This window comes from Barbatula barbatula, assembly GCF_947034865.1.
Source record: "Barbatula barbatula genome assembly, chromosome: 12".
NCBI classification, from domain to species: domain Eukaryota; kingdom Metazoa; phylum Chordata; class Actinopteri; order Cypriniformes; family Nemacheilidae; genus Barbatula; species Barbatula barbatula.
The window spans coordinates 14,170,191-14,194,371 of NC_136775.1; the positions used below are offsets into that span (position 1 = coordinate 14,170,191).

The following is a 24,181-nucleotide window of genomic DNA, read 5'->3' on the forward strand; positions in this document are numbered from 1 at the left end:
TTGTGCTACTGGATCAGGTAACCATCTGCGTCTTTTGAATACTGTTAAGTGTTGTGAGATCACGCGTCGAAAAACACGGCCAAATAAAGAAGCTAATCTGCAACGTGCCACTATATTAACTTCCTGAGGTGAAAAAAAGGCCAAAGATGCTCGCAAAATCTCGGCCTTGCAGCGGCAATCGGATGACACTGCCAGCCATCCATCTCATTCATTTTTACACCACAGACAATAAACAATGTTGAACACCGTATAAACGGAATTATATACCCTTACACTGACATTCAGCAGAGATATAGACTGGTCATTATTCTTTCAGAGCTTCACCTTTTATTTTTGAATATTACCTCATAGTTGGCCAAGGGCATGATCAGTGCAACCCATTTAAAAATATTGGTGACATCTAAATATTTTATAATAAAGATTGGTGTATGTAAACATCCTTTATGATATCACGAACAACACTATAGACCACTTCACAAGATGCAAACAATGGTCCTTCCGGTTTAATTTCTATTAATTAAGTTTTTTTTATATTTTACAGATAATTCAATCTTTCATTTGTTAGTTCAAAATTGTGATTTGGTTTGTTTGGTATTTTGTTCAAATGTTTGTGTAGAGCTTTGAACCAGCATTGTTTACATCATCCAAAGTGGTCTATAGTGTGAGGTGAGTGTGAAAGTGTGTGTGTGTGGAGTGGCCTGTGGCCCAAGATGCTGGGATAGTCTTCAGCCCTCTCGCACCCCTCAGAATATAGGGTCAGTTTGCAGGATCTCAGGAGTATATTATATAATTTCATTTTACAGAAAAAATCCTAAAATATAATTTGTTGTATTACATTTACTTCTGACTCTTCTATGTGCCCAGAGGACAACTTGAGTAACAAGTGTGCACTTTACCCAATTCCCTCATGTGTGCGTGTGTGTGTGCATGTGTGTGTGCATGTGTGTGTGTGTGTGTGTGTGCGTGTGTGCGTGTGTGTGTGCGTGTGTGTGTGAGAGTTGATTGATTGTCTAAGTTAGATTAGTCTGGTCAGTGGGTCTGTTGTGCTTTGACTGGGTCATTTGCATTTTTTCAATAATACCGCCCTTTTCATCTTTTACACAAATAGTCCTTCAACTCTTTCTAGTTAAACTCCCCCCCCCAAATTTTTTAACAATTCAAAAAAGTATTATTCCTAGTCAAAATGATTAAAAGTTTAAATCCTGAAGAACGAATTCCTACTGCAATTTTCTTGATATATGATACAATTTACATTATAATATTAAAATGACATATTATATAATTCACAGTTTAAAGGCTCATGATGCTCATCCAATAACAAAATGTTACTCTAATACAATATTTGATCGAACTCCAGGGACGAGATGAGATTCAAGAAAAATACTTCAGGAATTTCAGTATGATCTTACTTGAATTCTAGATGATTCTTATTAAGTCCCAAGATCTAGATAGGCTTTCAAATTATACAGATATGAATTCTTTAAGGCATTTAGTATGCCGCTCTTTAGGATGTTAAAACAAAACAATTCGATTGATGACAGTGGCCATCCAGAGGCATGATGTCCATCCACAACTCCTGCACTATGATCAAGAAGACACAAGAATTGCGTTTGGACAATCAGTCTCTGGCTGCCTTATTGTAGAGAACAGAAGATATGGAGGTTTGATAGAAGAGTCCAACTCAATCCACTGCTAGAAATAAGAATGAACTGAGAGCATCTTCTGAAAAAGAGAGTGAATCATTGTAAGGTTGATTCAGATTTTTCTGTAAAAACAAAAAAGTTATTGCCAGACTAGATAGACTTCAGTAGGATTTGGTATATGCCTAGAAATGAACCTGTAGATGAAGTATTAGATCAGTCCCAGTTAAACATCATGTAACATCAAAACATTGTAAAATAAAATGAGAATAAGTGTATTTCTGTCTAAAATCATTGACTATCATATACTCAGACCATATCTAAACTATCAACAAAAGACAAGCCATTTTAAAAGGAAGTTAAATTAAACTTAAATATATCTTAGATCTGAGATTGCTTTTCATCTTACCTTTAGATACGCTGTTCTATCTCTTAACCCATAAACTTCAAATGTTATGGATAAATCCACAGAGGAGTGTTCTGGTCAGCGTCCTGCTCTGTCTGTCGGTATCTGTGTGTGTGTCCACACCTTCCTCTGCCTTTCCTTCTATCCATCTCATTACATGCAGCAGTGGGGTTGCCTAAGAGACCAGGCCTGAAAAGAGAACATCTCTCCTACTACAATACACGGAGAAAGTGACAGAGGATTGGGGGCGGGGGGATTGAGAGAAATGGAGAAAGAGTGAGAGAAGTACAGATGACAGGTGGATGGATGCAAGAATAACTGCAACTACTTGTGTGACTATGCCAAAGATAGTCAATCTGTTCAAGAGTGTGTTTCAAGCACTCGAGTCTGACTTATAAAATGTTTTTCGATGATTTGCTCAAGAAATTGGAGTCTTTACAGACTTTATCTTTTAGTTGTGCATGTAGCTAAAAAATAAGCAACTCTATCATTTTCAAAAATGCTAAAAATAGCAAGACACGCAAGCAAGAAACGCAACGTTTGGAAGTTGGTCGACTGCCTTTTAGGACGTTTGGTAAAAACGTTTTTGTTTGTTTGTGTGTTACTCTTTGCTCAGTTCGGCCTTCTCTGGCATTTAGAGGAACTTTTTTCACGAGACTGTGATGACACATTTAACGGTCATCAGCATCGTAAATACTGTAAAGTGTTTATATAAAAATATTTATTAAATGTATGTATTTTTATAACACTTTCCTTTATGTTATATTACCTTTGCATCAAATTACAAAGATATTTTAATGCTAATGGGAGGGCGTCTATAGAGGTCAAGGTATATTTTACATCATTCTCTCTTTTGACTGCCATTATCACTCTCTCTATTTATTTTCATTTAGTTGAAAGGAGTGAAAACACTATTGTTGAGTTTGCTATTTGAGCAAATGAGAATGCAAAAAATATATTTGTGATAGTCTCCCTTTCACCACTATAGAAGTTTACCCAACTATGATGACTTCCGCTGCTGAGAAACCCAGAAACGCGGAAGGGTCCATTAGTAAAAAGGGTAAAATAAATTGTTTTAAATATTGTTATCACCTGTTGGGGCAACTTTTTAATTATTTAACCAATGTTATTATTTTCATCTTCAATTCATATTTCCCTAACACTTTGGGAGACTACTGCAGCAATAACCTGACTCTTTCGGCATTTGTGATCCTGCTTGATGTGCTAAATCAAAACGCTTCCCTTATAGGAATACCATGTAGTACCACTGACCACTGTGTTACCGTGACAACATTCACACAAAAGGGTGTGGCGTGGGAAAGGCTCTTTGAGGTCAGGAGTGAGGGTCATGAGGTCAGGGATCACCAGCAGCTGGACAACACACAAGAGGAGAGGAGGGTGAGAAAGGAACAGGGGACGAGGGGAGCGGGGGGATTGCAGCTGCTTCAACAAGACATTAACATTGAACTGCAGAATAATACAGAATATTGATGAGGGTCCATTGAACAGTCTTCAGCTGACAAGGCCAGATCTGCAGAAAAACCCGCTAATGTGTAACGGTTCATGTGATTTTGCGTTTCGGTGACATCTGTTTCAGGCTCCTATGGGTATTAAGGAAAGTTTGTTTGCCATTCAGGCCGGACAGAATGTCCCAGTGGCGCTGGATGAAAAGCAGTGACAAAAATCTGTATCCGGGATGTGTGGTGGCAGACTAATACTTCCATGAAATGAATATGGGAAAATAAATAGCAGTTGAGGTTAAATATAAAGATGCTGGAGTTTTGGACACTAGCAACATATTCATTTTAAAAGAGCTATTTGATAAAGAAGAGAAAAAGGCAAAATCTTGGAGTAAAGCAGCTGGTATAGCTGACTTATTTTATAGGAAGATAATGTTTTAGAAATATATGAAATGTATTAATAGGACAAACCCTTTGAGATGTACCATCTCGTTTTCGAGGGGGTCTTAATATTCCATGTTACCCAATGATAACATAAAGACAAGAATATAATAGCATTACAATTAACAATACATCAAACAAATAGACAACAAGTTACAAATTACCCCACCAAATGATAAAAATAAACAAAAAATAAATACACAGCAAAATCTACTAATCAGAAAAAATATAATTATAAATATACATCAAATACCAGTGTAAATAAATAAACAACAAAAATAACAGAAATATCAATGACATTTTTATGAGAACTAGATAAATAGTCAAACTTAAATTCGGTGGTCACAAGTAGCGCTTTCATAAAATACATGCTATAGAGCATGCGTATTTCCATTAGCCTGGTGATTTATATAGTAATAAAATAAAGCACAACAATGTAAAAATACAAAAACTACCACGGCATGTGTTTTTTCATCACATTTGCTGAAAGAAACAATTCATATCTAAAGATTTGCATGTGTATTGTCTAAGAGGCAACCAAAGTTCTGTTTAGTGAGAACAAACTTTTCACTTCTTGTTTTCTTATCGTTATATGTATTTATTAGAGATGTTCATTATTTAGAATGATATCTGCCGATGCCGATTATGAAGATTCAATTATAATTTCTCAACTCTCTGAATGTCATTACTTCATATAATGACTATTACTATTAAACATCAAACTGGTGATACATTTTTTTTAAACGTTAATAGCATTTTCCCGTCCTCTTTTGAATGTCAGGATATATCGGCTATGATCATCGGCCATTTAAAGCCGATAGTGTGAAAATTGCTTTTATCAACCGATACCGATCTTTAGTATTTAGTCTTTCTTTACTACTTTTATATTTTAATTTTATAAATGAATTCCATAATTTCCATTCTACATGACTTTTATTGCTGTTGTTTATAATCTTACACTGAGTCTATTGCCTTTACGACGCTTCTAGGAAAAAAGTACAACAGTTTTATTCCTATGAGAACAGAACATTTCAAGGACTACTTAGGATATAATAATGTACCCCAAAATGTGTACCAAACATGTTATGTTTTGTATCGGTAAAGGTACAAAAAATAAGCATTCAGGGTGCCACTCCAGCGACAGCTATTGTACCCAAAAGGGGAGTACTGAATGTCTCACTCCCAGGGTTTTTTATATCATTTTGATACAATGCTGTTAAAATAGTATAAATATCCACTGTCTTGAATACACCTTCTGAATGTGTTTCTAGTCAGATGAAGTCACACTGAATATTATATTGAGTAAATATAATCCAGTAGCCTATATATATAGTCCCAATGTATATTTTTTAAAGACTGAATGAAGTTAAATCTTAACCTTGTTATCAATGCACGGACTATTTTCTACCCACTAGGCCACGTCTTTATCTGCCTCGTGGTTAAGAAGGAGTATTACCAGATGAGTTTCTTTGCATTACATACATAGTTTTCAAAGTGAGATATAGTGCAAGAAGTGCAAGTGAATCTTAAACCTTGGATATGTTGGGCCATTTTTGGCATAGTCATAGTTCAATCTATCATTTCTTTGTAGCTTGACAGGATAATAGTAATACTTTTATCTCTGCATCCTGTTCATCTATCAATATCATCACACCAATAATTGATTTCAAATTGAAAGTTAAAGAGCTATTATTCTGTTGTGGGCAGTGATGGACTGAGGTACCAACCGCTGCTGCTTGCTCTTCAGAGCGGTGTGAAGGTGAGGTCAGCCAAGCTAAGGTCAGGTTGACTGGTTGTGAGGCTGTTTCAGGGGGTCAAGGGGAATCGGCCAAAAGAGCAACTGAGGGGGCAATAGAAATATGCAAATGAATGGTGAAATGGTTCATTTGGCTGCTGATTTACATTCCCATATGTCTTCCAAGAGAACTTGCATTGTCCGAGAGCAATCGGATTTCAATGAAAATGTCCATACGAAATCCTTACCAAGCTTTTCGCTGAGTTTTTAAAGGCAATGAAGTGCGGGCGAGACTCTGGAAATGCCTTCAGAAGATGTGAAAGATGACAACACACTAAAATCATTTTGAAACTACACCAAATAAATCAAAACATATTTACACAGTGAAATGTAGAAATTCGAGTTTAATAACAAATGTAAACAGTGCTTAAATAGCTGAAATGCAAATAAACATTCAGTTCTGCGTTTTGTTCACAGGTGCTTTATTTAAAACTTTGCCTCACAGAAATGACAGATATGCTTTCATTTGAAATGTACTTTTCTCTGTATACATTCTTATAAATGTTAAATAAAATGAAATTAATTTTTTTTAATAAAGATTGCATTTTTTATATTCTAATATTGTACATCACAACAGTCATTTAGAAATACACATTTTGTTGTATCTATCCACTTTACATATTGTATTTGATTTTTGATGTAATATTCAGTAATAGAGACAAACGTAAACTCTTTCTGTTAAACCACCATGCCTTTCATTTCTTGTTAACCACTCTCTGTCTTTTTAAAGTTTCATAGTAATCCTACTGTAGCCTCTGAAGTGATCTTTACAAAACAATGACAGAAAAAAGATTACGAGAGAAAACAAATCTCAACTAATATCTAGATTTCTGTTATGAAAAGCTATAAAAAAATAACTCAAATTTTAGATTGAGATTTGGCATGACACAGTGCCAAAAAAACACCTGTTTTTTGAGTTTCTGTATAATGTGTATATAAAATGAACTGAAGTCCTTTGTGCGAAGTGAAACGGTGTTAAATGGTTGGTAATATGAAATGGTTTATTATAAAAAGAGATGGAGATCGTTCAGTAATAGCAAACATATTCAGAATTGCTGGGTGTTGTGCATAAAACCTTCAGTCCTCTAATATTCTTACTCAGAGTATTTATAAGAGCCGGTACATTCGGACTATAGAGGAGCTGATTATTTGCAATAGTTATTACAGCATTCCCCACTTCTTCAATCAACTTGATCACAGGCTCCCAGTAAATGCAACCTCGAGTGTGATCCTCCAGTACATTGACCCGCCCACTAAGAACATTCATGTGGAAGACAGCTGTCCTGAAATTGAACTGAATTTTAGCTATGGCCACTAGGCGCTGCTGCAGCCATTCAATATGGCTCTGAACATCACTGAGCATCTGGTTGGTCCGCTCAATCTCATTCTGTGTTTTGGAGATGTTGCTCCTGTAGTCTTTAATATATTTTTTGTGTTTCCACACTTGAGATCTGCACTCTTTGACCTCGTCTTTAGCATTTGCGATGGCATCTTCAGCCTTGTCAATTGTTTCAATTCCGTCTAACAATATTAGTGGACCTAAACGAAAACAAGACATCTTTGAAAAACAAACACATTTTTAAATTCAAGTTTTAAGCTGGGTAGATATGTTTCACAATGTGATGTGTAAGCCTGTTTGATGTCATCTTTAGATGATTTGTGATGGATGGAGCTGATATGATTGATTTAATATTTTCAATCAATTAAGGTAATTTTACAAACAAAAGTTACATAAAAAAGATGGGTCACTTACCAGCAAACCACCCAAAAACTGGTACTGCAGTAACAACGACCCCTGTAATTGCCACTAATTCACCCGTGGACTTCAAATCTTTCATTTTTTTAAGCTCATATTCTGCCGCCTCTTGGTTTCTTACAGCTTGATTTACAGCTGCATTAGAAGCGTCTAATGACTTTTCAGCAGACGTCTTCCTTCTGTGTAATGTTTCAATGGTGAGGCTTTTCTCTTGCTTCTCTTGCCGAACGTCTTTCTGCTCTTTCGTAAGTCGTACCATGCATTCGTTCAAACGTGTCAGCTTTCCTTTCAGTATTTTCTCTGACTCCTTCGAGCACGTATTGGCGTACTCGATATGTCCCCTGATTTGTTGAAAATTGGAGCATATGTCAGTGACTGGATCTACATGTGCGTTTAAGAGGGATGTGCACATGTTACTGAGAGACCGAATACCCTCTTGCACGAGCCTACTTAAGGCCTCCATAGACTGCAAGTCATTCACCCTACAAGTAAAAAAAATCATATTTTGACATATTTTGCATAATTTTTACATCAATTTTGCATAGTTTGTCTGAAATCATATACTGTATGCACATAATAACTTACCTGGATAAGTAGTACTGGCTCATTTTGACCTGTTATACAGAAAATAACATACAGGCTTATATTATATTTGTGACTGTGGCAGAGAACTGTCTGGATGAAAACAAATTGGCCCTGATTATATTCCCTCACATGCTGAAAAAGCTCACATGCTGATTTTTCACATATTTTTTAAAACACGGTCAAACGGAAATTTGACAACCATCAAATTACAGAAAACCACTCCAAATGTACAAAAAAAGCAAGAAACATACTATTGTTTAATAGTATATTTCTGGCTTACAGGCTTTTTTTAGGAGTTTGGTCTATTTTTGAAATACAGTAAAAACTGTCAAATTTCAGAAAAATACCACAAATTTACAAGAAAAACAGAGAAAATTTATCCTAGTCAGGTTAGCCAATTCTTCCCCCAGCCACCAGCCCTGTCATTCCGGCCAAGTGCGCCAGTCTAAAGTCGCATCCCCTCACCAAGACTGCCCAGAGTTTTCTCCAACTCTGCGGTTATTGTCTGTACCTCTCTCCGTTTTGACGGTTGTCTAGTTTTGACCTTGGTGTTAATTAAGTTCAGTTTCATCACAGAAGGGTCTGACCAACAAGTATCCAGCAGGCTCGGATCCCCTCCGTTCTGCCCTCGCTCAACAGGGAGCTCTCTTAGGACAGCAGGCACCCCTCCAAGAGCTTGGGTCTCTCAACTCTCAAATTGTGGCGCTCCTGGCAACTGTAGAAGAAATCAAGGTGAACACTGTCCATTAAATGGAAGCCCGCCCGTAATTCGGAGAGTCCAGGTGGGCCCTATCTCTCCTTTAACCTCTCCTGTCAGCCGCACCTTGCTCCCTCTCCGTCTGCAGTTCCAGGGGTCTCCCACTGTGGTCACACCTCCTCGACTCAGGGTCTGAGGGCGACATCATTGGTGCTACCACAACCCGCGAATGGGGAATTCCATTGTGTTGGGATATCCTTGGTTTTTACAGCACAATGCTCATGTGGAATGGGGTAATAGTTCTATTTTAGCCTGGAGCCCTTTGTGTCATGTGTCTTGTCCTCGCCACTCTCTGTTTCATGTATTCAGTTGCAGCCCGCAGACCTGACCGGTGTCCCTGTGGAGTACCACGATCTCAGCACGGTCTTTAGCAAATTCTGGGGCAGGTCTCTTCCTCCGCATCGCCCCTACTACTGCACCATTGACCACTTCTCCACCCAAGGGCCGCCTTTATTTCCCTGTCGGTTCTCTGAGAGAGAGGCCGCAGACAAGTACATTCAGGAGTCTCTCCTGGCCTCTCATCCGTCACTCATCATCCCCTGCGGGCGTGGAGTTTTTCTTCGTTCAGAAGAAAGACGGCTACCTACATCCTTGTATTGATAATCAAGGTTTGAATGAAAATCACCGTTAAGAATATGTACCCCTACCTCTCATGTCTTCTGCCTTTGAACTTTTCAAAGGGGGCCCTGGCTTTTCACCAAATTAGACCTCTGCAACGCATACCAACTATACGTCAAGGTGGATAAGTGTGAATTCCATGCCGAGTCTGTTACGTTCCTTGGCCATATAAGTTCTCCCAGTAGTATTAAGGCAGATCCTGCTAGTATATGGGATGTCGCTGAATAGCCAACCCCGACTCTTGCAAGGGAATTCCAGGGTTTCGCCAACTTCTACTGGCGATTCTTCAGGAACTTCGGTTTAACCGCCGCGCCTCTCACAGCATTGACTTCCACAGTGATTTTCAGGTGGTAATGTGACCCTCAGTTGGCTTTGGACACTTTAAAATCCCGTTTTGTCTCTGCACCTGTTTTGTTTGTTCCAGATCCTGCACTCCAGTCCATTGTTGTGGTCGATGAGTCAGATGTCGGGCATGGTGCAGTTTTATCTCAGTGATCTCCTTCTTTCACTGCCTTAGCCCTAATGAACATAATTATGATATCGGTTACCGGGAGCTGTTAGCGGTGAGACTGGCCTTGGGAGAATGGCAACACTGTTTGGAAGCGACGCAGCCCTACTTGGTCTGGACGGACCAAAAGAACCTGGAATACATCCATCCAGCCAAGAAGTTGAGCATGCGTCAGGCCCGCTGGGCACTTTTCTTTCTTCACCCTCTCGTACCGGCCTGGGTCAAAGAACCTCAAACCTGATGCTCTCTCGCATTGGTTTGAGGCCCCATAGAAGGAGCTTTCGGCCGAGTGGTCGGGGTTCTCTCCTGGGGATTTGAGCGGTGGGTGGCAAAGGCCGGACTGGTATGGCTCTCCACCAAGGACCTGCCTCTCCGAGCACCTTCTTGAAAGCTGGCACCTAAATTCATTGGTCCATGCCATATCACCAAGATGGTTAATCTGGTGGCTGTCATGCTCATGACTTTCCCCTTCACTAGGTCGGGTTCACCCTGTCTTTCATGTGTTCAGAGGTAAGTCTGTGTTCTCCTCCCCTCTACATCCTGCTAGCAACTGTCCCACCCCTCCCCTCTTCTAGTGGATGGTTCTCCAACCTATATGGTCAGGAGATTGCTGGACGTCCATCATCATTGCAGAGGTGCAAAGTACTTAGTGGACTAGGAGGGTTACAGCACAGAAGAAAGAAATTCGGTTCCATCCCGGGACATTCTGGACCAGTCTCTGATCTTGGATAGTGGAATTATTACTGTTCTGCCAAGCGGACTCTTGGATTGTGGATTTTTTACTATTCTGCCGAGCGGACTTTTGGATTGTGGATTTATAACTCTTCTGCCAAGCGGACTCTTGGATTGTGGATTTATTACTCTTCTGCCAAGCGGACTCTTGGATTGTGGATTTTATATTTTTCTGTCAAACGGTCTCTAGTATTGTGGATTAATCCCCCCTCCGGTGAGCGGACTTTTTGCCCTGTGGATTGTTTACCCCCCTGCCAAGCAGACATTAGCCCTGTGGATTTTTTCCTTAGTGTATCAGTGGACTGCTGCATTGTGGCTGCCACTGCTCTCTACGCTTTGACGGCGGTCAAGCCAGCCGCCACTTTGAAAACGACGGTCAAACTAGCCTCAGCACTGATTTGTTATGCACACGTAAACTGCGCTTCATGGTAAAAGCATATTTCTGGTTTTCTAAATTAAAGTGATCTATCAGTCTGTCAGTAGTGAATTAATAAAAATGCTAATACATTTATTATTATGCATAAAACTACATAAATGGTATTGAAAGAGAACCTCAATTGCACGAGAATTGAATGCTATAAGCGTTTTTTATTTCTGGATTTTTTTTAAGTACAGCCCTCCAAAATTGCCTACATGTACTATTATTTCTATAATTTTAGATAAATATAAAAATAATACTATCTGATTGCACAGACTCATTCCACTTTATCATGAAAGTATCCCATCTCAGTGTATCATTCATACAATATCAATGTTTATTGTGGATTTTTTAATGTACAGGGGCCCCAAGTGGCTTATTATAATATTGTCGGTCGTAAGTCTCTGTCTATAAGAAAGTTTCTAAGCACTCATAAAATTGGAATGAGTCTGTGGAATCAGATAGTTTACTTGTAATTATTATGTGAAATTACAGAAATAATAGTACATGTAAGCAATTTTGAATTGCTGTACTTCAAAAAATCCACAATAAAAAAACTTAAAGCCTTCAATTCTCCTGCAATTTAGGTTCTCATTCAATACCATATTTATCGTTTTATGCATAATATTTGTTTTTTAAATGTAATTTCATTTTTTTAACTCACTATTAGTAGTGAGTAGGCCATTTTGGAGGGCTGTACTCCAAAAATCCACAATAATAAACTTAAAGTCTTTGATTATCAAGCAATTGAGTTTTATGCATTTTCATATTAAATGTTATTTATTAATGTGTTTGCATTTTTATTAAATCACTATTGAAAACGTCTCTAAAATGTGTTTTAAAAGCAGTTCTAAATACATTCTAAATCATAAACATCTTAAAGACATCTTCTAAATATCGGTATGACATCTGACAGGAAAAGTCTCAAAAACCTATTACACACAATCCAAAAATGTATCTTGCAGCTTTAAATGCAGACAGAGTAACGTCTCAGAGATTTACTTTACATGTTTGCTATTAGTGCTACCCTGATCGCTTGTGCTATTAAATTGTGTAACTGTCAGAATAACAAAACAAGCCTTACCGTGTCCAAAACTGAAAACAGCCAAAGTTTATTCTCTTAATGCAGAGGCAATGAACAACGTTCTCTGTGTTTTCAGTTATGCTTGTGTGACTATTTGAATTTCGCTTTCAGTATGATAAACAGTTCGGCTGCGCAGTTCATCTGTGGGTTATTTATGTCTGTCCTCAGCTTAACTGCTTTCCGTTACAAACAGAACACAGGGGCGTGCACAGCTCTGGAAACCGCATTAAAACAGCTTCTCAACAAACCTTAAGCCCTGACACATCTCTCGAACTAAAACAAGGTAATATAAATGCATTTTTTATTTACACAAATTAATACCAAAAAGGTTTACAGATTTACAGTTTGACACATTGTAGTTTCTGTTTGGAAGCTAGTAGATTCAAGTAAATTTGTATGATATGTAACCCTGCCTGTAAAAACCCAGCTTAAGGAATTTTTTTTGATTTACCGTTTTCTTCATACTGAGATGGGATCCTACATGATGTTACATTATGAAAATCTAATCTTGATTAGTTTATAATTGAGTTGAGGATAGCCATACCAAAGATTAAAATATTAATTAAATGAATGCTCGAAGTCAAACTTTGGTGCTTATTTTCTCAGAATTATGAGTCTTTATGAGACTTTAGCCTGGACTTTACAGACAGGGTCACTTGAAGAGCATGATGTTCTCTCTCTCTCTCTCTCTCTCTCTCTCTCTCTCTCTCTCTCTCTCTCTCTCTCTCTCTCTCTCTCTCTCTCTCTCTCGTGTATGCATAACTTGTTTAGATACATTTGTTAGAAATGGTAGAACAGGTTGAACTGTTATACAGAAATACAAGATATTTGTCTAAATGAAAATCTTACCCCATTTAAGTTTTAATTAACAATTTTGTTTCAAATATAAACTTACCTAGTTCTTATATTTTCTTTCATAAAACAAGACTAAATATCTTAGGTCACTCTTAATGCTCATTTTGAATCTCAAAAGTTAAAGTGTTTAAATTTGGGTTAAAGTAAAGTTCAGGGGATGCCCTGTAGGGAATGGCGACTCCACAGTCCAGGAAAGAGGGGCATCGAGTTCTGTTAGTTGCGCCTTACTGGCCCAACTAGACTTGGCTCTCAGACTTAGTGGATCTGACGACAGCTCCCACCTGACGAAGGACCTTCTGCTGCAGGGGAAGGGCACAGTTTGACAAACCAATCCGGGCCTCTGGAATTTTCATGCCTGGCCCTTGGACGGGACAAGGAGACACTGAGTGGCTTGTCAGGGAGACCGTCTTGCAGGCTTGGGCCCCCGCCACTAGGCATTTGTATGCTTATAAGTGGCGCCTCATCTCTCCCTGGTGTTCTCCCTGTGGGGAGAACCCACGGAGTTGCTCGATCGAGTCAGTGTTGACTTTCTTACAACAGAGATTAGAGAGTAATCTCTCCCCGTCCATGTTGATAGTGTATGTAGCCACTATTGCCACTCATCACGGTCTCGTGGAGGGAAAGTCTCTTGGTCAGCACAACCTGATCAGGTTCCTCAGGGGAGCAAGAAGGTTGAATCAACCTCAACCGCGCTCCGTACCCTCTTGGGACCTTAAGGTGGTCTTAAAGTGCCTTGGTAAGGCCCCTTTTGAGCCCCTCAGAGATGCCAGTCTTTCTCATCTGACGATGAAGAACACACTCTTGGTGGCGCTCTCGCTTCTACCAAGAGGGTGGGGGACCTTCAGGTATTCTCTGTGTCCCATGGGTGCCTAGAATTCGGGCCCTCTGACTCTCACGTTGTCCTGAGACCCCGGCCCTGTTACATGCCCAAGGTTCCCACCAGGTCATTAACAGCAATATAATCCAAAACAAGCCGACACAAGACAGAAATCATGAGGGGATTAAATATGAAACAAAATAAGGTGGGGAACAGGTAAAGGGCCTAAAACATTACATCAACCAAAACGAGGAAACTATAGGTCGGGGACAAAGACGAGACGGGAGAGAGAGAGCACATGGCACACCAAACCAAACAATGCCGTGACTCTCTCCACACTAAACACGTGGGTACTGCCATGATCCTGACACAAGACTAGAAAACCTGAACAAGGAATCAGGATCGTCACAGATTCAAGTCCATTTGGCCTTTAATAAATATACTGTGGCCTGGTTTCACAGACAAGCCTTAGCTTAAGCCAGGACTAGACCTTACATTTAGACATTTGAGGCACTTTAATAAAAGTGGTATTTCACACTATGAAAAGTGTAGTAATGAAATTATCGCAGTCACAATGTTGTACAAAAATACAGATATTCCATCGGTACCATTGCGAAATGACCGATTTGTAAGAGGAACAAATGCAAAAGCGATCACCTTCTGTCGTAAATCTCAGATCCGGTGTGAGCCAAACAACAGACTGTCGTGATCTGTGAGGGGAGAACCCAAATGCAGGCAGCCTCAGGGGTGAAGGGGTTAACAAGGACAACGAACGAGCACAAGACAATAGACAAGAGGGCATTAAATAGGGGAACAAACACAGGATAATTACTAAGGGGCAGGTGAAGGTAATGAAACGGAATGGGAAGGCTAACGAGACTAAAGGGCGGGAAACACTGACGAGACACGAGAAAGCACATGGCAAGTCAGAATCAAAACAAAGCCATGTCTTTCTCACACAAAACCTAAGGCTATGCCATGACTCCGCTGCAAGACCAAGAATAAACATGACATGATAGCGGAATCATGACACAGACATTCAAAAATTGCCATCAGAAGAAGAGGTAAGTCAGTTTCAATACCAATGGCTGTCCCATGTCTCATGATTGATCACGTCATTTCGTTGACTTTGAACGTGAAACCTTATTGGCTCCAATGATTGACTGCATCTAGCTAATGATCCGGTTTATCTTTTTAATGATCTGCGATGGTGGAAAAGTGCTCTGTCAGGGACAAGACAATATTATTATTAAATATCTTAAAATCTATTTTTTAAATATCCTAAATTCTTTTTTGTTTTCGAACAGAAACAGAGAAGCCATGGATTCCATCAATTCGAGTACCCAACGCATTACAACTGCGGAGGACATGAGGTGCCAAACCGAACTGCTGTCTCACTCTAACTGGGAAAAGTATTTGTCTCCAGCGCCATTATCCATAGCTATCCTGGGAGAGCTGGTATTCCTCTCTTCCAAGACAGATTTCTCCATCAACAAGAATCCACCCATAGGTGGTTTCAAATACATCCAATACACAGAATCCTTCCGAGCTTGCCTCATGCAAGTGTGTAACTCTGGTTGGTCGGCATTTAATGAAGCCCATAAAAACATGGATCAAATTCGTCTCCATACTGCCCGAATTCCAGATTACATAAAGACGGCTGTGAAGATTTTATTCCAAGACAATGACGAGGTCACTCAAGCACATCTTCCTGGTCAGCTGGAAAATATCCAAATCATATCAGATAAATGTCTTAAACTATCTGTTGAAACAGAAGACCATTTCAAAACGGTCATCAATATTATCCAGGAGCTATTGACAGCATGTTTGAATTCAGATGCAGTTTATGGCAGTGAGATGGAGGCGCTCAAGAGGAAACTGGAAGAGGCCAAAATAAGGGAGCAGTCAGCACAAGAAACTAAGAGAAGAACTGAGGAGGCAATGAGAGACATTGACAAAGAACTCGAGCGAGCTAGAGAGAACTTCCAGAAAGCGCTGGATTCTCTTCCAACTGGATGGAATTTGGTTTGGATGGAAATCGTCGGAGGAATATTCCAGAGTATCAACACATTGTTCAATGGACTGACATACCTTGTAGCCAATCCAGTGACACAGATGTGTGGCGTATCAACAATGGTTGCAGAAACGGTGCAAAACATTAGAAGTCTGGGTCGCAGTAATACAATTGATGACATCATATCATTGAGTAAATCTGGTGAGATTCTCGCACTTGTGGTGGCTTTAGAAGAAAAAATGTTTGTGAGTGGCCGAAATGAGATTGACTGGAAGAATCTTTATGATCAGAAGGAGAAGTATACAAAAACTGATTTCATAGAACAGCAGTTCAATAGAATTCTTGGAGATTTAGAGGGAGTCTCAGAATGCCAGGGGAAATGCCAAGTTCATGTGGTATGCCAACAGGGCATTAACTTATGCAGGCAGTTGGCATGTTATGCACCAGAAGGCAAATGTAACAAAAACCAATGCTTGAAGATAATAGAGGAGCTCTCAAAATTAAAAAATTCTGCTCGTATTTTTGACAGCAAAAGCAAAGCTTCAACCCAAACCCCAGCCATTTCTCCACAACCTCCAATGATGTTTAAAAAATCAAACAGTCAAGAGTGCGTGAATCCGGCACAGCGGGCATCAGAAAACGCACGGTTCCTCATAGAGCAGAACCGAGCTCAGTTAAAGATGACGATGGAACGCCGTGAAAAGTTCATGATGATGCAAGAGGAAAAACAGAAAGAACTAACCGAACTCCTGATCACCATGAGAAATTGTGAACTCAAAGAGATTGACTTCAAAACCACCATAGAGATGCTGGTCAACGGTATGGATGCCATGGGGAGATTGCAGCAGAGGTGGCAGACGATGGTTCAGTTCTTTCAGATGGTTTCCAACATTGTGACAGCCAACCTTGACCCATGTCTCAAAGATTTTGTCTCAACATCTGCGAACACCATATGCCTCTCCTACAGAGCCAAGCACATCTCGAAAGACTTGATCTACAAGCAAGCCTTCCAGGCCTCTAACATCATAAGTTTGGTTCATATGATCTCAGGAACATACACAGAGGTTTCCAGCATGTATCTGATGGACAGCGTCGGTTCACTGAGTGCTCTAATGACCATGGACCAAAGCAGACCAGAATTTCAGCTGGCGCGTGAAAGGTTTCAGAAATCCTGCGAAGCGGCAGAGAAAAACATCGTTAGGTTTGTTCGGAAGAAAAAACGGGAATTTGAAAATAAGAGCGTTGCAAGACAACAACAGATTGAGCGAGAGTTACTGCCCCTTCTGCCCCCTGCTCCTCCAGAGCAAATGGAGAGAGTTCAAGAGGCTGCTCAAGCTGGATTCAGCGGGGATGAAGCAGCACCTTACTACTGAGGGGGTATATTGGATATTTTATTTTCTGAGACTCACATGGCTTAATACAAACAGAAATACAGTAACAAGATGATTAAAAGATTACAGTGCTGGAAAAAAGCTCACACAAAGAGTTTTGCTTAGTTTCACAGCTTTTGCTTAGTTTCACAGCTTTTGCTTAGTTTCACAGCTTTATTAAGGAAGCATTCGTTTGATAAAGGAAGGCAATGTGGGTGTGGGTTGATTCAGATATAAACATTCATTTTTTTTTATAAGAAAGATTTCGTCCGTTACTGAGCGAAATACAATGTTAATGTAAACCACTTGTAAGTGTGAGACAAATGCAAAACAGGAAACGGATTGGGGGTGTGCGCCGTCACAACGAGTACAAGAAAGTGAAAGAATTTATCACTGGAAGATTACTGAACACAGACAGGGAGTCAAATTTGTGTATTTTAATATATACAGCTGCGTTAAAAAATAAAGAGAGCATTCTAGATTTTGATTAATTCAACATTTCTAGATGTATTGTGACGATTCCAGTCCAGTGTCTGTTGATCACAATTAAACCCCAGGAGTGACATTAAGTCATACAACAGCAATGTGAAAGACTGACAGCATGATATGACATGATAGTATTGTGTAATTTCTGGGTTGTTTTCAATACTTTTACACACTGTTTGAACACTTGAACACCAGCACACACAACAAACAACTTATCCCACTAAGATAGGAACTGCACGTACACCACAGACCCTTTTTTAGACAAGTTTAACATTTAACATTAAACATGAGCTCATTTTTAATAAAGCCAATGATAAATCATGTATTGTCGGAAAACCCCGGAAAAGTGTCCAGATGGGGCACATGATATATTTGTCTTTGAAAGGGGCCCGCTAAGGTTAAAACCTAATATGGCAGGACGGAAACAAAAATTTAGCGCAGGTTCAATGATCTTACACACTGTTATTAACCACATATATATTTGTCTTCAACATATATACTCGTTTTCAATATTTTTACTTAAAGGTCTTTTCAATATATCACATATTCACATATATACTTGTTCTCCATAATTTTACTAAACCACACATATATTTTAACAGTATAAAGACGTATTCATAGAAACTAGAATAATTATGTATTAGTGTTATGATCTGAGTGATCTGAAACTAACCAAAGATGATTGTGTGTGATTTAATAATCTGATCTTTTATTTACACTTATTCAGCATGTTTTTGTTCACCTACACTTATGTTTTAAGAGCACAGCAATGTAAACTCCAGGGATGTGTGTAGGCTCAGAAGCCTGACCAATGTGAATTGAGGCATTAAAACCATTGGGAGGCCTGGAATTTCTGTGCATGTCCTGTTAAGTTTCAGACAGGATATTTAACAGATCAGATCTCCATTGTCCGGGAATCATGTGTATTTCCACTCAGGAGCATCACATATGATGTTTTTAATTTTACTATGAAATCCTTATTCTTTAAAGGTTAACTTGTGATACTAATGTGCCAACCCCCAATAAAAAAACATCTGGTTTCTGGAAAACACTGTGACTTTGGATGCTTGGGGACAATCTCACTTTGTTTGGCTTGTACAAATAAAGTTAACTCTTTGACACCTGGACCATCTTTGTCTGAGCAATTTTTTAAAGCTACAGGATCAACTTTCCACAACAAAAGCTGTGATTTAAATAAAAGTACACATAAAATAATCAGATAATCTTTTTTTACTTCTCCTAAATACATGTACAAATATAACTGTTGTATTGTGTTAAAGTGAATATGAACTTATTCATCAGACTGGACCTGAATTTTAACCACTTGTGAAGCCCTATGTAAAAATGTAGGTGTTATCATGGATTGTAATTTTAAACTGGACAAACAGATTAACTCTGTAGTTGAATCTAGTTTTGTTCCACCTGAGACAACTTACCAAGGTGAAATCTTTCTTCGTCTGGACTTCTGACTGTAATAGCCTATATAAAGGCAGGCCTCTTTTTCCAGACTACAGATGGTCCAGAATGCGGCTGCACACCTGCTGACCGGTCCGCGAAAGAGGGAGCACATTACCCCTGTTCTCGCCTCTCTTCACTGGTTACTGGTCCATTTTAGGATTCATTTTAAGATTTTAGTTTTGTTTTTAAATCTCTTAATGGTTTAGCGCCTAAATATTTATCTGACTTAAACAAGCCGTATAATCTGCTAAAAGCACTAAGGTCTGCTGACCATTTGCTTTTCTATTTTCATGCGTCACAGTAATCATCAATCTACAGGTTATGTAGTACACATCCTGACGTTGCCTTAGTATAAAAGTAAATCGGGTTTCAATTTTACGAGTTTATGCCTGGATGTTATTGCTAATGTTATTATTAAGATGCCAATGTTATAATTAAGCTATATTATGCATATTTATATTCATTTCATTTTCAGATTGTTCATACTGTTAACATTGATAAAAATGGATTGACGTTTCCAATCATAAAATATTTCTTAAGTTTTTACTGTCAGTTTACGTTGAAACATTTGATAAAACTTTAATTAACTAATTTAATGTAATGTTTTTTTCAAAGATAAAGGACAAAATATGTTTGTAATTACGTATTAACAAGGTCATAGTAAGGCATATTTAAGAAAAACAAGAGTAATACAAGAAATCTAGATTGACCCACCTGTGTTTCGTCCCAACTGAAGGGGTCCAAAGTAACAATGTGCAATTTATCTTATCAAAACAAGAAAATGTATGAGGCTGCTCAAGCTGGATTCAGCGGGGATGAAGCAGCACCTTACTACTGAGGGGGTATAGAGGAGACATTTTATTTTCTGAGTCTCACATGGCTTAATACAAACAGAAATACAGTAACAAGATGATTAAAAGATTACAGTGCTGGAAAAAAGCTCACACAAAGAGTTTTGCTTAGTTTCACAGCTTTTGCTTAGTTTCACAGCTTTTGCTTAGTTTCACAGCTTTATTAAGGAAGCATTTGTTTTATAAAGGAAGGCAATGTGGGTGTGGGTTGATTCAGATATAAACATTCATTTTTGTTTATGAGAAAGATTTCGTCCGTTACTGAGCGAAATACAATGTTCATGTAAACCACTTGTAAGAGGATGTGAGACAAATGCAAAACAGGAAACGGATTGGGTTTGTGCGGCGTCACAACGAGTACAAGAAAGTGAAAGAATTTATCACTGGCAGATTACTGAACACAGACAGGGTCAAATTTGTGTATTTTAATATATACAGCTGCGTTAAAAAATAAAGAGACCATTCTAGATTTTGATTAATTCAACATTTCTAGATGTATTGTGACGATTCCAGTCCAGTGTCTGTTGATCACAATTAAACCCCAGAAGTGACATTAAGTCATACAACAGCAATGTGAAAGACTGACAGCATGACATGACGTCTGTTATTAAAATAAACATACGCATAAAATAATCACATAATATTTTTTTACTTCTCCTAAATACATGTACAAATATTACTGTTGTATTGTGTAAAAGTGAATATGAACTTGTTTTCTTTTCAGTTTTTGAGGTCTGAAAAAATACAGAGCATCATTTCTGTTATTTTGACCTGTTTCTCCTGTTTCCATTTTCTGCAAATAAATGCAAATCCACCTTTTTTCTTAATTTTGGGAGAAATATTGTTAGTAGTTCACAGAATAAACCAAAGTGATAATTTTACTCAAATTAACATGATATTAGCAAGTTCTAAGCATAATATGAAATAATAAAATGAAACCATTGCGATATATCTGTACTCGTGATGTTCCCAAAATACTTTTACTATATTTTTTTACTGTATGCATTTTGTTGCGTTTTCTATTAAATATTTTGCATATCACACCATACAAACAACTACACACAACCTGTGTTCTTGTTTTCTATTGTTACGTCACTAGCACATGCATTGGCACAAGTATAGCAGATGATATTAAGCTTCTCGCTGACTGGTCTCCCTACCCACTGGTGCCCCCCGGTGGACTCCATAGCTCCTGATAGTCCGCACTGGTCAAAACCATGTGGCCCATTGCCGGGCGCCCAGTTCTGGTAGCAGCCTGTTTCTCTGTTGTTTATCCAGAACCAGAAGTTAAAATTGCACGTGTAACGGAGACCCATCCATACGTAAGAGGTGGAGGCCTGGGTGGCCTTTCTTGCTGTCCTGTCCTGAAGCTCTTGGCTATGAATGGAGACCAAATCCACATGGTGTTTTCTGCAGTAACTCACAGCTTCCAACCATGTCAGGTTCTTATACACCAGAATCAAGTTGTCTGTGTGACAGTTTGATGAAAAAGTATATTAAATTTATATTTCTATTAACAAAAAACTCATGAAGCATGTCTTGGCTCAAAAGATCTTGGCATTGATATCTTACCTTGCTCTGCCCCTGTAGTATTAATTGTGGATTTTTGCCTCTCTGTTGTGTTTTGAGGTGGTATGTGCTGTGTTGCTGAAGCTGTAACAAAGGAAACATTTTTGGTGAATAACTGACTAACATGCATTTCTTTGGCTGTAACAGTCTGAGATGCATTTATTATAAACGGTGGTTGTATAACATGTACATTGTTCTATATCAATCAAAATGGTATGCATATTTTGAAATAAACTATTTTTATTTCATTTTTGTGTTGATGATGAATGTGGCAAGCGGAACATACATGAAGGTGCTGAGGAGGATGTGTTCAGACTCTGACTGCCTGCTGATGGTGTAACTGGTTCAGTGTTTGGATGAGATTTCAGATCTTGTAAAAAATATGAGAAAAGATCTCTATATTATTTCCAGCTTTACACAGTAATGTCACATTTCTAAGATTTCAGAAGAGAGATCAATGACTCTATATGCTAAATAAGCTATACAAACCACAATATGATTTACCTATATTCTTTTAGTAATAATAAAATAATTTATATTTACTGCTTGGAAACATTTTTAGGAGACATGCTGTTGTAAACGCTGTTGATTCTTTAACAAAACATAACTCGCATATCCTAGGTTGATATACATACCCTAAGCTATGATAAAGCCATTTTTAAGAAACAAAATAATATAAAATGACCATAATATACGCTATATAGAAAGGCACATTTTTTATTACGATTTAGGCATATTTAAGAGATTGGTTTGGGGTCTTGTCAGTCTTTTACCACACTCTAGTGTAAGGAGTAGGTAATACACTTTAAAATAATAAGATGACAAGAGACAAGGTAATAAGGTGGCAAACAATACCATAGAATAACTATTTTTGGCTTCTTCCATATTTAACATCTTAAGAATCTTAGTGCAAAAAGGCTCTCTAGACTTCAAAATATTTTTTAGAACCTTTTACTAAAAATGTTTAATGTAAAGTAAGTGAGTCAGATTGGGCAAGAACAAAAAACATATTGACCCATGAGCAAAATCTAGATTTGAAAGCTGCTTATGTGGTAGATAGGAATCCTTATCACCATGACACATGAAGGGCAGAGAGACATTACACGGGACCTCATTCCATCTCCCTGATTGATTCACCATCACCGAAGCACAGTCCTGGCCTTTGCTCACATTGCTCGACTGGCGGGAGTTCCAGAAACGGAAGGACGTGTTGCTCGCGTCCGACCATGACCAAGAGTCTTTAAATAGTCCAATCCACACGTCTTTCTTGGCGATGTCCTTGACATCCTTATTTTCCGCTAAGTTTCTGGGACAGACGAGGTCTGTGTGGAAGGTTCTGCAATATTCTTGGGCCTCCCTCCAGGACTTGCTTTCCTCAATAAAAATATACTTTTTACTGGCTGTTGCTACAGACAAATGACACCGGACAGCAAAGGTTCAGATGTGTAACATCACTAATGGTTCAATGTTAAACCGTTTTAATTTCGTTGAGAAACCCGTTACAGTGAAAATGTAATATACTTACCATTAAAGCATACAGATGGTCTCTTTGAATCACAGCTATCATTAATCCACTTCCCACTATTTTCCATTACGGCACAGCCTTCTTTATTTTCATCTGGAACACTTGATTTCCAGTTTACAAACCCTGGACTACCTCCGTTGAGGAAACTGTCTGTCAGAGGACGATGCAATTTGAACACTTCACTTCTAAAAAGTCCAATATACATATCTTGTGACACATCAGATATGTTTTCGAGCAAGCTGTTCATCTCATCTCTACTATTTACAGTTGCCAGATCCGTGTACATCGCCCGGCAGAAACTCTGAGCCTCAGTCCAGTTCTTTCCTATGTTTATGTAGTGATATATTTGGCTTGAAGTGCAGGAGAGGAGTCCTAAAAGACACAACACCATGTCATTAAGAATATTTCAGGTTCAACTTTAAAGTATAAATCATATAATAAATCACAATTCGTACACGCACATATACAGTAAAAATATCAACTGAAAAATGTCTATATACCATGTTTATTCTTCGCACACTTACCGAAGACAACGTAGAGAAAGAAGAACATCATGTTGTATTTTCCTGAACACCACTGAGCTCGGCTTTAACCAAACTACCATGGTATGTTCAGCCTTCCCTTCTCCTTAAAAAAGTGTTTACCTTATAATAAAGTCTATACACATTCTTCAACAAATCGGTAATAGCATAACATTTGATTCTTAAAATTAAAAGGATCTCCAAGTACTTACCGTCCCTAAAAATGTTCCTACACCTGTCGTGCGTGGCTACAGTCTAACTAGTTTAAACGTTGCTTCATGGTTTACTTCAAGAATGTTGCTTAACCTGTTTGTAAAAGCAGTTATTAAAACCATCCTGTGCACAGTATTTCATCAGAACAGCTTTCATGCGGTATTGAATGTGCGCACAGGCGACATATTTCCAAAGACAGACATAAAGTTACCTTGACGCCTGAAAATGACAATGCATGTCAATCATTCAGTGTAAGAATGAGGGTGAGCAGGTCATGCTGCAGATCAAACCGATGGAAATGT

General features: G+C 38.5%; 3 protein-coding genes across 4 annotated transcripts; 1 reads left to right on the forward strand and 2 right to left on the reverse strand.

The window, feature by feature from the left end:
• Nucleotides 1-6,068: 6,068 nt before the first annotated feature.
• LOC306901785 (uncharacterized protein) lies at nt 6,069-12,387 on the reverse strand. The gene is made up of 4 exons (XM_079469847.1): nt 12,201-12,387; nt 8,084-8,112; nt 7,496-7,980; nt 6,069-7,281 (listed from the first exon to the last, which is right to left on the reverse strand). Exons 2-4 carry the CDS (start codon nt 8,104-8,106, stop codon nt 6,770-6,772), a joined length of 1,020 nt encoding a protein of 339 aa, XP_079325973.1. The 5' UTR covers nt 8,107-8,112; nt 12,201-12,387; the 3' UTR covers nt 6,069-6,769.
• On the forward strand, nt 10,562-18,869 carry LOC306901784 (uncharacterized protein). 2 transcript variants are annotated; one of them, XM_079469845.1, is made up of 3 exons: nt 10,562-11,126; nt 12,369-12,483; nt 15,180-18,869. In XM_079469845.1, exon 3 carries the CDS (start codon nt 15,193-15,195, stop codon nt 17,257-17,259), a length of 2,067 nt encoding a protein of 688 aa, XP_079325971.1. In that variant the 5' UTR covers nt 10,562-11,126; nt 12,369-12,483; nt 15,180-15,192; the 3' UTR covers nt 17,260-18,869. The 2 variants fall into 2 exon arrangements, with proteins under 2 accessions (XP_079325971.1, XP_079325972.1); XM_079469846.1 differs by having other exon boundaries at nt 10,857-11,126; nt 12,394-12,483.
• A 1,171-nt stretch (nt 18,870-20,040) lies between these two features.
• On the reverse strand, nt 20,041-23,972 carry LOC306901786 (macrophage mannose receptor 1). The gene is made up of 7 exons (XM_079469848.1): nt 23,879-23,972; nt 23,670-23,772; nt 23,146-23,517; nt 22,694-23,026; nt 21,907-21,990; nt 21,624-21,704; nt 20,041-21,519 (listed from the first exon to the last, which is right to left on the reverse strand). The coding sequence occupies exons 2-7, from the start codon at nt 23,698-23,700 to the stop codon at nt 21,107-21,109; spliced, it is 1,314 nt and encodes a 437-aa protein (XP_079325974.1). The 5' UTR covers nt 23,701-23,772; nt 23,879-23,972; the 3' UTR covers nt 20,041-21,106.
• Between the last annotated feature and the right edge of the window lie 209 nt (nt 23,973-24,181).